The sequence below is a fragment of the Eutrigla gurnardus genome (assembly GCF_963514095.1).
Source record: "Eutrigla gurnardus genome assembly, chromosome: 13".
Taxonomy (NCBI): domain Eukaryota; kingdom Metazoa; phylum Chordata; class Actinopteri; order Perciformes; family Triglidae; genus Eutrigla; species Eutrigla gurnardus.
This window is the reverse complement of record NC_139936.1, coordinates 7904840-7918418: the sequence shown is the minus strand read 5'-3', so window position 1 is coordinate 7918418 and position 13579 is coordinate 7904840. Positions and strand designations below refer to the sequence as shown.

Below are 13579 nucleotides of genomic sequence, written 5' to 3'. Positions count from 1 at the left end.
TATTCACATAGACTGCCGGATTCGTACTACTCAATCTTCATGACATTTAAAAAAAAAAAAAAAAATGAAAATGAAATGGATATGCAACTCAACTGAATCCCACTCTGACCTTTTCCCCAAATCACAGATATTCTATACAGATCCTTCTTCTGTATCTGCGGCATTTGCAGAATATTTCGTAATGCTGAGGAGGACGAGCAATTAAGTGGAGGGGAATTTGAGAAAGCTGGTGTGTGTGTGTGTGTGTGTGTGTGTGTGTGTGTGTGTGTGTGTGTGTGTCAGCATAAATGTGTGACTCACAGAAGGACGCTGGTTGTTGTTGATTCACATTTTAGTGACGCTAATCCAGAGGCTCCAGAGAGGCTACACACTCCTGCTGTCGCCCTCTTCCCAACGTCTTTTAACAAAACAGCTTTTTAAAAGTGCATTATTTTTTTTATTTTTTTTAACCAAACCCAAACACGTATCATATTTTGAGATTTCTGAATTGTTTGCAATTACTTTCATGTTAAAATTAGATTAAACAAATAAAACAATAGCTTGGAGGTTAATTAAAAACAGCATACATCTATATTTATGAGAATTTATTACATTATTTACATTATATGCAAATGTATATTTATGAAATTAATATTTCCTGGTCTCACCGACATTAATGGTGATGCTGAGAAATATCACACCTTGATAAATCCATTTGTAGAACAGTGAAGAATGAAGAAGGCTTTGTTATCATGAAACAATTCCATTTATCAAACTTTTCTCCGTCATAATTTCCTGTAAAATGACCACCGTCATTCTACACCGTTAACGCCAAGAGCAAGCAATTAAAGACTGACGATCATCTGATCCATTAAGATGGGTTGGCCGTACTGCATTTAACATTTGCATGAAACAATAAATTAATTCTGCCAGTGCTTCACCCACACATTAATCAATTTGCCAGAGCCTCATACCATAAATCCTACCGAATAACAAGCATTTGTGCAACGCTGCTGCCACCTAGTGGACATGGCTCTCATTACATATAATTGTGCCCTTGAGTATCCCACGGTTCAAAATTATTTTCAGGAATTTGTTAGACACAGTTGCTTTGTTAGTTTCCAAACTGTTGGAATGAAACTTGAGGAAGGTCAGTCCAGCTGTGGAACATTTTTCTCGGTTCACACTTCATGAGTTGAGCGTACCTCCGGCCTTGAGGTAAAACAACAAGAAGACAAACTGTCCTCTTGTTCAGCCACAGTCTCAGTAACGCTTCAAAATCTCCAGAACCTCCTCCTTAATGGAGACAGGAGAGAGCTGCAGGACACCCGCCCCTCCAATACTCGTTTCCCAGCAGTCAAAGCCACAGTCTTTCAAGGCTTCCACTGCAGTCTGGACAACAGAGGAATCCGTTTCTACAAAACAAATAAGTCATATTAAAGTCATGTCAAAAAGAGTTATGTCAGTTAGTCACTATACTATAGTTACACATTAAAAATGAAATGGATTACAAGCCAACGAGATGGCTGTTAATGTGTGTAGTGTACATCACTAAACGGCCTACAGTGTTGCTTTCAGGGATGAACCTGTCACAAAAACCTCGTCACTCACGTCAATATCTCATAGACGTAGAAAAAGAAGGTGATCCCACCAAACATCTGGCGTTCCCCTGCTGTTTGTTGCAAAGGAAATGGTCCAAAGCCCAATTCAGCTGCAGATGCACAGTAACACTAACCACACGCCAGCCTTACATTTAAAGCTTCAGACGCGAGAGGAGTTCTAACGTGATGATAAAATGACTGAACTTAGGGTTTGCTTTCTTATCTCAAGGAGCTTTAACACCGACTCTGAGACACCAGACGATGTATTTGAAAATGGCTGCAATTCACACAGATGGGAAGGTTTGCTGAGAAAACAAATAAAGAGCATTTTAAAATCTATTTAGAGGAGTTTACACTTAGAAAAATCCAGTATGTTACAGGCTGCAGGCATAAACAAAGACGGAAGTGGCAGGTTCTTTGCTTGTTTGTTTTGTCAGAGAGGATGATATAAAGTTTCCTTATAACCAATTCCACACGACACCAAAAGGAGCCCTCTTGTGCAGCCTTCTCATCATTTCCTGCCACTCAAATAGCTGTTTCAGGGAGGGAGAGTGAGGGAGCGTTTGAGGAAAAAAAGAACATTTGTTGTCAGCAGGAGTCAGACTGATCCGCTCACCAAACTCACCAACTCAAAATCCATTGAAGGATTCGGTGAAGACTCGACAAAATGAGATTAATTTCAATGAAAGTAACTCAAAATTACAAATTCCAACTAACAAAAATACAGCCTAGAACAGGAATACAAGAAAACTGCTGCTGTATCATCGAAGGTTTAAAACTAAAACTATTATAAAGGCCTCTGGGAACCAGAGCGTTTTGGAATATCTCTTCCTCTAATAAGACTCATTTTTTCAAGGCCAGTGAAGCGCAGAGAGGATGGTGGGCCATGTTTGACCTCCATGTAATGCTGTTAAATGCTGAGTAATGCAGAGTTTAAGTGCTCTTTTTATTTTGTCCTTTGTACGCCTTTACACAAGGACTGGTCATATATAGCAGTCACTATAGTGGTCAATGGAAAACTTGAATGGATGTTTGAAGTCCTAGTATTGTTATATAGTGTGTAAGTTCTCCAGCTAGAGCTCCATCCAGGCCTTCAGTAAGAGCAGACAGGATGTGTCCACGTTCACTAACGACGCTTCTAATTACATTTATTTTGCATGTTGAAAAGCAGCAACAATCACCTCTGAAGGGTTCCCTCGATTTCTAATCTGTTCACAGAGATCATTTGATTTTGAAAACATTCACAGAAGATAAGAGGTTTTGACGTTAACGGCCTGTAGGTATTGTTCTTTGTGTGTTCTGGGTGATTAATAGTTTAAGGAAGGAAAAAACGCAGAAGCAACTATAATTAAATATAAAGCTCTATAAGCATAAACTGCTTCTTTTTTTTTTTTAAAAAGCCTTTTTACAACAATTAAAAATGCACAGTGTTTGGCCTGCAGTACCTGGTCTCAGGAGGGTGATGCCACAGCCGCCTCCCCCTGCGCCGGTTAGCTTGCTATGGAGCCCTTTGGTCAATGTGACCTGGCACAGTGTGTCCAGGGTAGGGTGGCCCACACCCATCACATTCAGATGGTGCTGGTTTATGTCAATGAGCTCCTAGAAATGATAAGACACAGCTGTTGTGAGTCACTGTTTCTAATGGACACTTTATTTTAAGTATTGCAATTATACTTTACTGGACATCTCAATGGTTCATTTATGATGCAGAAGACAATCTATAACTATTTTGTACCTCTAGAATGTTGTAGTGCTCTCCAGTGATGGGCTCAGAGGTCATCTCTGAGAGGACTTTCTCACAAGTGCAGGAAACGGCATCAACCGAGTCGAGCACGGGGTTCATGATGGAGGGAAACTACAAGAGGGGGAAATAAAACACAGCAGGTCAACATCACTTGTGCACAGGCCCTCTGCACAAAGTCATCATCACTGCAGATACGGTGGAAAAACAACACGTCTTTCTGTTTAAAAAACAGCTTCATACACACACAGATCTTTAAATGGCAGGTTGGTTTTTCGTCGCGCTCCAGCCTGATCACATCACTGCCATCCAGACCGATCCATGTCTGAGGCAGGAATCCGCACACCTGCTGGTGTCACCAAGGCAACAGCACACAGGGGCGCTAGCTAAGAGTTTAATTTCAATATTTTATGAAGGCACTCAGCGCCCGGCTCTGGAGTATCTGCCATGCAAAAGCACCGCCTATTATATTAATTACAGTGTCGGCAAGTAACACACGGGGGAGGAAGAAACCATTTAGTACCTTGTTAATCTTGTCCTTCACCCTGGCAACAAGTACCTTGGTGCTGCGTGGTACTTTGGTGTTGGTGAGGAGGATTCTTAATAACGGTACCCTGGAAAATAAAGCAGACAGATCTGAGAGTTCATACAGTCAATATATATATTACAATACAATAATATTATGGTGCATTCACTCAACCCAGGCATTTTTTTTTTTTGTGAGAAAAAAAAGACTCTAATTCACTGCATGCTCTTTTTAAATTAAATCAAATTAAAAATTGTTAATCAGTGTCACTACCTGCTCAGTGGTATTATCTTTCCGGCCAAGAATCTCAGCATGCCACCTATATACAGGGAAATCAAAATCATTAAATAGATAATCATCAAATGAAAATGAACAGTGGTGGTTCCATTAAAGCGTGCTGCGTGCGCATGGAGACGAAGGCAGGTATAACACCATAATGTACTGCACCGTATCTCACCCCATGTTCCTACAGCGTTGTCTACTCCTGAAGGATTACCATGGATGATCATCTCCCCTTGGAAAGCCCAGCTGTTGATCCGCTCCAGGTCCTCCTGACACCACCTGCAATCATTTGTAAATTAGAGCAGAACTTTGCATCTCGACAGACCATCACAGAGCCAACCTCCAACTACTTAATCTGCTCCTTGTGATTATAAGGATGCAGTGTGCGATGACTAAAATGTTGCTTTTTGGTCACCTTATAATGCAGTGTGACATAAAACACACCCCTCTGCCTATGCTTCACCCATCTCCCCTCTGGCTGTAGATATAGACAACTATTCTACATAAAAATAAATAAATAAATAAATAAAATAGCTTCTGGAAGAACGTTGTACCCTCTGAGTGTTTTGAGTGTTTGATTGTGTAAAGACCGTGAAAGCAAATAACATAATAATAAAGAATGAATCTGAAACTAATAACCACAAATGCAAAAATTATGATTGCAATTTACATAAAACCGCTGCCAGGACTTTCTGCTCTCATCTGTGTCAATTGTTCAGATTTGAAACGACCATATGTAAAATCAAAATATAGACCATTAAAGGGTTGATTTTGCAGTCTTTTGGCCACAACACTTGAAATACTATATACTATATAATGTTGTCACTCATGTTTTGTGTTGATATCTATGCATCAGTTTTTTTATTAAAGTATAATAATAATTCAAGGTGTTTCATATTCTCCATAAACTTCAAACCAAATACATTTTAATAAGACTTTTTACACAGTAAGAGACATTTTCCTGAGCATATCCATCAGGCCTTGGAATTCTGTCTACGCTAACTGTGGTCTGCACATACTGCATACACAGCTCATTAAAGAGACCTTCCCTTCATACACAGTGGCTACCTGGCAGTGAACTCCCACTCTTTGAGAGGAGCAGGGATGCCTCCGCTGGCGCAGAGCAGAGCTGCAGCTAAACACACAGAGTAGGCAGCACTTGACCCCAGTCCTGCTCCGGTCGGCAGCTCCGACCACACGGACACCGTCAAGCTGGGCAGCTCACTGTGGAAATAAACAGAAAAACTGAGCCTCTGTTTGTATGGAAACACCCAAATACTATGACTTAATTAAGGATTAAGTAAATATTGTATAATTTCCCCTTCTTTACTTAATCATATTACTGCGACAGTTATAGTACTTACTTAACTACTAACTTAACTAAATAATCCATACACTACTATATGGGACTGAAACTTGCTTGACATTGCTGTCGATGTCTGTCAGGGAAGGTGCTTTTGGGCAGACAGGAGAATACTCCAAACTAATTGTCCGGCTCTTCTCTCGGGGGAAAAACACATCCAGACTTGTTAAAAGCTGCAGTGTGGCCTAGTGCCAGACTCTCATTAGTGGCCATTCTGTCAGAACCCATCACCTCTCCGAGACACGGCAGCACCGTGTCAGCACCGATTAAACGACTCAACAACCTGCAGCTCTAATGTTCCTGAGCATCTTCGGTGCTCGCAGCTGCTGGAGTCGCCAAAACCAACATCTGGCCTTTCTGTCTGTCTCCTTTCACTGTTTTCATTTCAAGGTGGAGGGATTTTTTTCAGATGCAGCGAAAACAACCCTCGGAATACATCTAGACCGATAGTGAGTACAAGTACATTTTATTGCAATAAAGCATTTCCAAAAGGGCTGGAATGACTTCTGCCTTTAACAAATACTTATGAGCTTTTATAACCCATTTTTAACAATTTAATTTAAAACATTTAGTTGATCATTTCATCTCAACGTAAGTATGTGGAGTAGTCACAGTGCAACATACAATTATCAAGTATGCCCAACCATGATACACTATACTTTGCTATATATGATAAATAACATTACTCAGCACAATATCATTTCAATTGGCTCCCAAACAAACTCACAAATTCCAGTCTAGCAGGTTGAGATGTTTTTTCCAGTTTAAGATCGCCATCTATAGGCTCAGAAAGTAATAGCTGCTGCAAAATGATCAGATGTGTCACCTTCAGGAAATTAGTGTTGTCTTTTTTTACTTCTTTATTTATTTTTTTCAAATGTGTATGTGTGTATTTAACACTTGTGCCACCTATTGGCTAAAATGAAATAATAAATGGAAATTTGACACCATTATTTATGGAACGCTATTCTAAAGAGGACATTAAACACTATCATGAAAACGATTCAGCTTCTCTAAAGATATCAAATGTTTGCATTTCAAGCATTTTTTTCTTAATTCCCTTCCTAACAAAAAATGTTTTATTGGATTTCCAGCAGACTAGTCCGTCTTAAATCTGGTGATCCATCACACACACACTATCAATAGCTATAAAAAAATTAGAGATGCAGCTGCAACACTCATTGCCTGCAGGTGGCAAAGGTACCAAATCTGCAGGGCCAGATTGGTTCAGATGCTAATGCCTTGCCTGTAGATGGAGCACAAAGATAGGTCTACATCTGTGTTTTTAAATTATACTTTTCTTGCAAATATGCCCGTGGCTGGCCTAAAACAACTGGCACTACAGCTCTGCAATAGGATGACATTTGCTGGGTCTCGTCTCTGGTTTAGTATAAGAAATATCTGTAAGGTGTAACACGGTTGTTGTGGCCACCTGAGGCAAGGAGCTGCAATAATAAAATGAACAAATGTTGGTACGAGCCATCTCACCCTGGTCCAAACAGAGAGAGGTAGATGTAGAGGAAGGTTATCGTGGCCATATCGGAAGTATCCAAGTTTCCATCGGTGACACCAACAAATTCACGGAGTCTCCTTACAAGTTCAGCATCCAGGCGTTTCGCCTCCTCCCTTTTACCTGTTAACATAAGTTTCAATACAGAGAAATCATCAAAATCAGTCCATAATATCACAACAACACACACTTAGATCTGTAGGTGCATGAAATAAAATCAGATATGTTGGTGTATAATGATAAATGCTGCAAAATGTACTCATCAGGTTAGAGGTAAGTTGTCTCAGTTAATTGTACGTCCAAAAACTGATACCTCAGACAATATGTGAATGATGGAGTTTATCGCTGCATTAGAACTTACATAGTCTTTATATAACAAATAGAAAGCTGTGGGAAATTAAACAGAAGGTAAAATATGATTGGAGTTTGCAGAAGAAGGTATTGGACTATGGGATTCATGATGCAGGTAGGATTTCAGTGTATATAAGCATTAATGGTCCCCAGTGCTGAACTATCACTTACCACAGGAATCCGGAATAAGCTGCCTCAGTTCGGAGAGGTCCCAGCACAGGAACGTGTCAATATTTGGGAGGTTGATGCAAACATTGCCCGTCGTTGTACCTTTCAACCATAGATATGTTCTCAGATTCAAACTCACGGCAAGAGCCACCTGCAATGCAGCAGAGAACACATGGTGATTAAGTTACACAGCTTCACTTTAAAACTCTCATTATTATCATCATCTCTCAGCTGCACTTTCAGGTTACCTTCCCGTGCACCACCGCGTGCTCTCCGTGGAGGATCGCCTTCCCTGGAGCAGACACGAATACGTCCTTAACTTGCATTTCTGCAACAATTCAAAAGTCTTTCCAGCACCGGGCAGCTTCCACTTCAACTTGTCAACGACAGTGTTATTATTAGCTAGCTTAGCCACCTTTAGCGAATGCTAATCCTCTGAAGCAGCAAACAAGCAGTTGACAACTCTGCCGCACAGCTCCGTGTTTTTTTATGGAGACTCGACGGATATAGAGTTTAACAAAGCATGATTTTTGGTCAGTCTACAAGACGTTGCTCTGTGCTCTGAGTCGAGTCTCAACGCAGCGTGACAAATACATGTTAAAAACACGGCCGACACACGGGAGGAAGGACAACTGTAGGTTTGCCTCCCAGTATCCAATCAGCGTCGCAGCTAGTTGGACATATCTAGTTTTGTCCAATCAGCGCCCCCGCGCTGTCAAACCCTGACCAATCGTGCGATGAAAACGAACCGCCCATAAACTACGGACACCGCGGAGGGTCAATAGGCGTTTTTCCCAGTGTCGTTCACCTTTAGCAAGCTAGCCTCTAGCTTTAACATGGCATCGTTTATTATCAAACCTGCTCACCTACGTTGCGTTGTAAGGACATGCAGGCTTATAAGCGAGCATCGGACAAGAATCACATTGTGTTCAAGCAGAAGGTACTTTTACATTCATGTTCTTTGTCAAATTAGGCGTGCGAAGTGATGACACTCATGTTGTAACTGCCTATGTAACAGCGAGGTAGCTGCTTCACAGGGATACTTAGGAGATAAAAGCAATTTTAACATAGCGATGTTAGCTAAAGTCTTATGTTGTTTGAATGACCCAGTGAAACCAGAAAAGTGTGATTATACAGGGTACACATTCATTGTTATGTGTTGGTATGAAATATGTCAAAAAGTAATGTTCATAATGTCCTTCTCTTGTGTGTTCCTGTCATCCACTCTCCCTCCAGTTATACCACTGAAGGAGACAACAGGGGGCCCAAAATATACACCAAAACTGGAGACAAAGGTTGTTTTTCAACTTAACTAGGAAAAACAATACATATTACAGCACCGTTGCTGTACGTAGGTCTTACAAATGTGGACTCCGTTCTTGCTTTCTCTTGCTTTCTAAAGGTTTCTCAAGCACATTCACAGGAGAAAGGAGGCCAAAGGAAGATCATATTTTTGAAGCCTAAGGAAGTACAGACGAGTTGTCATCAGCTATAGGGTAAAACTTCCACTTTTCTCCTGTCACACTTTAAAACGCGTTCAATAATCTGCCTGAATTGACGTGTTGAGTTGGACGTTACAGCTTGGCCAGAGAATTTTGCCTCGACAAAGGTCACACGTTCACACATCAGCTGGACAAGGTTTGATCTTCACGTTTCATTTGTCAACATTCTTTATTGCAGACGATGAGTCAGATATATACGATTCCTGAACCGTATTTGTCCTTTTCCGTTTCAGATACAGTGCATTTTACAAGACGTGGGCTCCAATATCGCCACCCCTCGATCATCTGCTAGAGAAAGTCACATAAGTATGCACTTGCTGGCTGGTGTAATGAAGTAAGTTGTTGTCATGTGTGCTTGAAGATCTTTTGGGTTAATTTTTGTGTGTTGTTTTTGTAAGAGAGAACCAAATTTACTGCTCAGCCAATAGCAGACCTGGAAACCTGGATCGATACATTCACAGAAGAACTCCCTCCACTGACCAGCTTCATTTTACCCGTAAGCCCATTTGTGCATCCGTGAGATAAACTTATTGTGAGAGCCCAGGTTTTTTTTTCTGTTGCATTGATGCTTTTGCTATTTGTGTCCCAGTCTGGAGGAAAGGGCAGCGCGGCTTTGCACTTGGCTCGGACAGTGTGCCGGAGAGCAGAACGCAGGTCAGTTGCAGCACGTTGTCTTGCTTTTCTGACTCAATAGGTTCTGACGGGTGTTGGTTCTTCTTACAGTGTTGCTCCAATTGTGCGGTCAGGCGAGGCAGATCCAGATGTTGCCAAGTTTTTGAACCGGTCAGTCCAGTGCTTAAAAAAATTCATATGAAAACACAGCTGCTCTTTTGCACATCTGATAAATGTCCCAATATCTTTACTCAGATTGAGCGACTACCTGTTCACCGCAGCCAGATATGCAGCCATGAAAGAAGACAAGCAGGAGAAAATCTACAAAAGACCCGAATGACCAGATTATTAAACGAGGAATACGTTGTTGTTTTTTTTGGATACATCTGGTGTGGTGCAGGGATTTCACTTGTATTATAAATATATCAATAAATATGTTTGTAAATAGCTTTTTCTTATTTGATGCAACTTTCTTCTCGGCATAAATTACAAACTTCACGGTTTCCAAATCTTAAACCATTCAGCCGATACATGTACCTCCAGGTTATTTAATTTTGATCAGGTAATATTTCAAACATACACTTATGTACACTGGTTTTATAAATGTCATCTCCCAGGGATTGTACATCCACTATGTATATTCCACTTCTTCTATTAGATGCGTCTACCCCAGTAGCTTTTCTTCTCATGTGTTTTTCATACGAAACATTTGCATGTCAGGACCTAAGAGGCGCTCTGCTGTCTTCCAGTGTGGCTCCGTTATCACCCTCCCACACCGTCACAGGATCTGGCACCAGCCCTGGCTCCTCTGGGACAGGGTACTGGCCCACGTCATGAGAGACAGGTTGCGGTCCTCATAGGGCGGATAACGCAGATAGGTTACACACTCGAACCGCGTGCCTCTGAGCAGGCAGGATTTCCTGTGGGAGAAGGTATCGAAGCTGTAGCGACCATGGTAGGAACCCATCCCGCTGGAACCTGTCAAAAAAGCGATCCATCGTAAGGTATATTATTCCCCAACTTTCTTTTGCGTAATTTATTCTCTGCTTGCCGCCGACTTACCAACTCCACCAAATGGCAGCGCCACCATCAGACTCTGCAGGATGCTGTCATTGGAGCAAAAGCTTCCACTAGAGGTCTCACTCATTAGCCTGGAGATGACCTGCATCGTCAGAAAGGGCAACACGTGATCAGAATACAGGTCGTTGGCATCGGAGAGTCTTAACTTGAATCAGTCGTGTACCTTGCTATTGCTGGAATATGCATACACACACAGGGGTTTCTCCTGCTTATTAATGAAGGCAATTGCTTCATCCATATTGTTTACAGTCAGAACTGGAAGAACTGGACCAAAAATGTCCTGTTGCATGATGGGATCTGATTCCGCTACCCCTGTCAAAATCGTTGGGGCTTATAAAGAACAATATTAAATGTAATACATATTACAGTTTGCCTCGTTTCAGAGAATCCCACACAGGTGATGCGTACCGATATATTTCTCTGCTTCTATCACTTGGCCGCCCACAGCCACCTTCCCAGATCTCCACAGCACGTCCCTCGTACGGTTGAACGTCTCTAGATTCACCATGCGGCCGTAACTGCGGGACTCTCTGGGATCGGGGCCGTAGAACTGCATCAGGCAGCACTTCAGGGCCTGCACCAGCCGTGCTTGGACCTCCGCGTGGCACAAGACGTAGTCAGGAGCCACCAAGCTCTGCCCGCCGTTGTGAAAACGTGCCCACGCAATGCGCTGAGCGGTGGTGCTAATGTCACAGTGTTGGTCCACGTAACATGGGTTCTTGCCACCCAGGATCAGGGTGACGGGTGTGAGTGTGCGAGCTGCAGCCTGAGCTATTCTGCTTCCCTCCTCCCTGTTGCCTAGGAATTGAGAGACACCCTTCATGAATAATTCAATATATAAATCACAAAAATATTTTTGGAGCCAAATTTAGCTTTACCTGTAAAGAAGACATGGTCAAATTTAAGTTCCACAACTTCTGGCAAGTCATTTGTGCCGGCAAGAATCACGTGGAAGCATTCCTTCAGGAAAACAAGAACTTTAGATCAGATTACGTTTTTGCTGTTGCACTGCAGGACCTCCCTGCCAATCCATACAGACTCACGTCACATTAAAACTGCTTATGTGAGTCTGAGAATGAATGACCTCTTAACGAGCACAGACCAAAAGCTGTACTTCAAGTGGATTCATACAAAAGAGTCATTAGGCTCAAATGAGTGGTAGTCTGCTGTAACTTATGAAATGTAAACCATCCACCCTCCCTGCTATGTAATTATCTCATCTTCATCACTCACATTGTCCAAGTAGACGGGGAAGAGACGATGAAGAAGCTCTGCTGTGTGAGCGGTCCACTCAGAGGGGCCGATGATTGCACAGTTTCCTACACAAATTCATAAAACATCATCAGTGAGCATGTGTGAAATTAGACGTGAATCAAACTGATAAAATGATTTTTTTTTTAAAGTCTGGAGTCTCTGCACCTGCTGCGATGACCCCGACCAGCGGGCCCAGACACGTCTGGACCGGACCACACCAGGTCCCCATGATGAACACCAGCCCCAGCGGCTCACTCACCATCAGACACTCGTCCAACGTGGTGGACTACACGAGTCAGACAAAGAAATCCCATGAGTGAGAAATTCTTACAAAAAGGGCAAGGCAACTTAAGATTTAATCTGCTTTGGCGGGGCCAGCACAATACTTTTCTTTGTAGCAGCGAGACGGAATGTTCTCTCCAAACAGGTTGTGTAAATTGTGATTAATACCAATAATGTTATGAAGATGTTATGGGGGGGGGGGGGGGGGGGGCAACGGTCTCACCAGGTTTCTCTCCACATGCTGTGGCTGCATCCACTTCTTAAGGTTGTTGATGGCATGAAGTGCCTCGTTCTTGACGAGGATCAGTTCTGACACAACTGTCTCAAACCTTGGCTGGTTAAAAGAAGAACAAATGACTACTTTGACCATTCTCAGTGTCACAGTCTCCTGCTTCTAACAAGCACAACCACTGTAGTCGACGGCGTCGCCCCCCTCACCTTATGAAGGTCCCTTCCAAGAGCATCAACAAAGTCACACTCGTGTTCCTCCAGCATCCGCACCACCGCCTCCAGCTGAGCCAGTCTGAAGCCCTCTCTGAGGGTGCGTCCAGCTTGGAAGGCGACCCTCGCCCTCCTCAGCAGAGTCACACACTCCAGAGGGTACGTCTTCAAGCAGGGCTCCCCGAGCCTGGTCCTGAAACAGCAGGTCACTCGTTGTCAAACACCACAGGTTCAATACAAACACATCCTCCACCTGCGGCTCATCGCTATACCTTCTGCAGGTTAACCGACCATTCCTCTGACAAGCATAGCAGGCCCTGATTTTTCCACTCATGTTCACTCCGGTCTAGAGTTCTCCTCTGCTGCACTTCTTCTGAATGGAGTCAGTGTGCAGTTAAGCCAAGTCCCACGGGTGAGGAGGATAGTGGAAATCCTTACAAGTGCAGCCAATCAGCTGATGCACATGTGTAAACTAAAGCTGGAGTCTGATAATCTTTCTACCAGCCCTCATGTAGGCCTGGAATTCAGGTTTACACCATCAACGAACACATAAACAGGTGGGAAACGGGAGTATTTACCTGCGCAGCGCTTTGAACCAGCGGGAGGGAGACGGGCTCGGCGGACTGCTCATGGCTGTTCAGGTTCAGGTGGAGAGATGTTGAAGTCCTCCTCCCAAGGAGTCCGCCGTGCGGGGCCGAGGAGCGCAATGGAGAGGAAAAGTCAGGCGTGCGCTTTTACGCCACAATCCGCCCGCTGTTAGGAAACCAGAGACATTCTCAATCCCCCAGCCTGTTAACGTCCCGGCCCGTCAACTAAACACTGCAGTCATGCGCAGATGATCCAGATCCAGCAGGTGTTTGTAATAATCTAGAATGACACTTAAAACC

At 42.9% G+C, this 13579-nt stretch overlaps 3 protein-coding genes across 4 annotated transcripts; 1 reads left to right on the top strand and 2 right to left on the bottom strand.

Moving 5' to 3' along the window:
* Window positions 1-532: 532 nt before the first annotated feature.
* mvk (mevalonate kinase) lies at window positions 533-8141 on the bottom strand. Its single transcript, XM_084023930.1, has 10 exons — window positions 7770-8141; window positions 7525-7672; window positions 6981-7125; window positions 5198-5353; window positions 4305-4408; window positions 4121-4166; window positions 3845-3935; window positions 3316-3435; window positions 3026-3179; window positions 533-1394 (listed from the first exon to the last, which is right to left on the bottom strand). Exons 1-10 carry the CDS (start codon window positions 7845-7847, stop codon window positions 1243-1245), a joined length of 1194 nt encoding a protein of 397 aa, XP_083880056.1. The 5' UTR covers window positions 7848-8141; the 3' UTR covers window positions 533-1242.
* Window positions 8142-8326: 185 nt separating this feature from the next.
* Window positions 8327-10116, top strand: mmab (metabolism of cobalamin associated B). The gene is given in 10 exon segments (XM_084023933.1): window positions 8327-8461; window positions 8758-8816; window positions 8924-8982; window positions 8986-9017; window positions 9102-9159; window positions 9257-9329; window positions 9422-9519; window positions 9613-9677; window positions 9747-9806; window positions 9891-10116. Coding segments are annotated over 10 exon segments (693 nt in total). The 5' UTR covers window positions 8327-8357; the 3' UTR covers window positions 9976-10116.
* A 195-nt stretch (window positions 10117-10311) lies between these two features.
* aldh3b4 (aldehyde dehydrogenase 3 family, member B4) lies at window positions 10312-13499 on the bottom strand. 2 transcript variants are annotated; one of them, XM_084023920.1, is made up of 10 exons: window positions 13271-13499; window positions 12690-12885; window positions 12475-12585; window positions 12135-12255; window positions 11949-12034; window positions 11594-11675; window positions 11124-11513; window positions 10879-11045; window positions 10698-10797; window positions 10312-10613 (listed from the first exon to the last, which is right to left on the bottom strand). In XM_084023920.1, exons 1-10 carry the CDS (start codon window positions 13321-13323, stop codon window positions 10414-10416), a joined length of 1506 nt encoding a protein of 501 aa, XP_083880046.1. In that variant the 5' UTR covers window positions 13324-13499; the 3' UTR covers window positions 10312-10413. The 2 variants fall into 2 exon arrangements, with proteins under 2 accessions (XP_083880046.1, XP_083880047.1); XM_084023921.1 differs by having other exon boundaries at window positions 10879-11027.
* Window positions 13500-13579: the final 80 nt, after the last annotated feature.

Coding starts and splice junctions, on each gene's coding strand:
- mvk (XM_084023930.1), bottom strand. CDS start 7,847: ATGCAAGTTAAGGACGTATTCGTGTCTGCTCCAGGGAAGGCGATCCTC. Junction 7,673..7,769: donor ACGCGGTGGTGCACGGGAAG/GTAACCTGAAAG, acceptor GCTGCATTGCAG/GTGGCTCTTGCCGTGAGTTT. Junction 3,436..3,844: donor TGAAGGACAAGATTAACAAG/GTACTAAATGGT, acceptor CCCCTCTTGTAG/TTTCCCTCCATCATGAACCC.
- aldh3b4 (XM_084023920.1), bottom strand. CDS start 13,323: ATGAGCAGTCCGCCGAGCCCGTCTCCCTCCCGCTGGTTCAAAGCGCTG. Junction 12,886..13,270: donor TGGTTCAAAGCGCTGCGCAG/GTAAATACTCCC, acceptor CTGCTGTTTCAG/GACCAGGCTCGGGGAGCCCT. Junction 10,614..10,697: donor GCTGCCATTTGGTGGAGTTG/GTAAGTCGGCGG, acceptor CTTTTTTGACAG/GTTCCAGCGGGATGGGTTCC.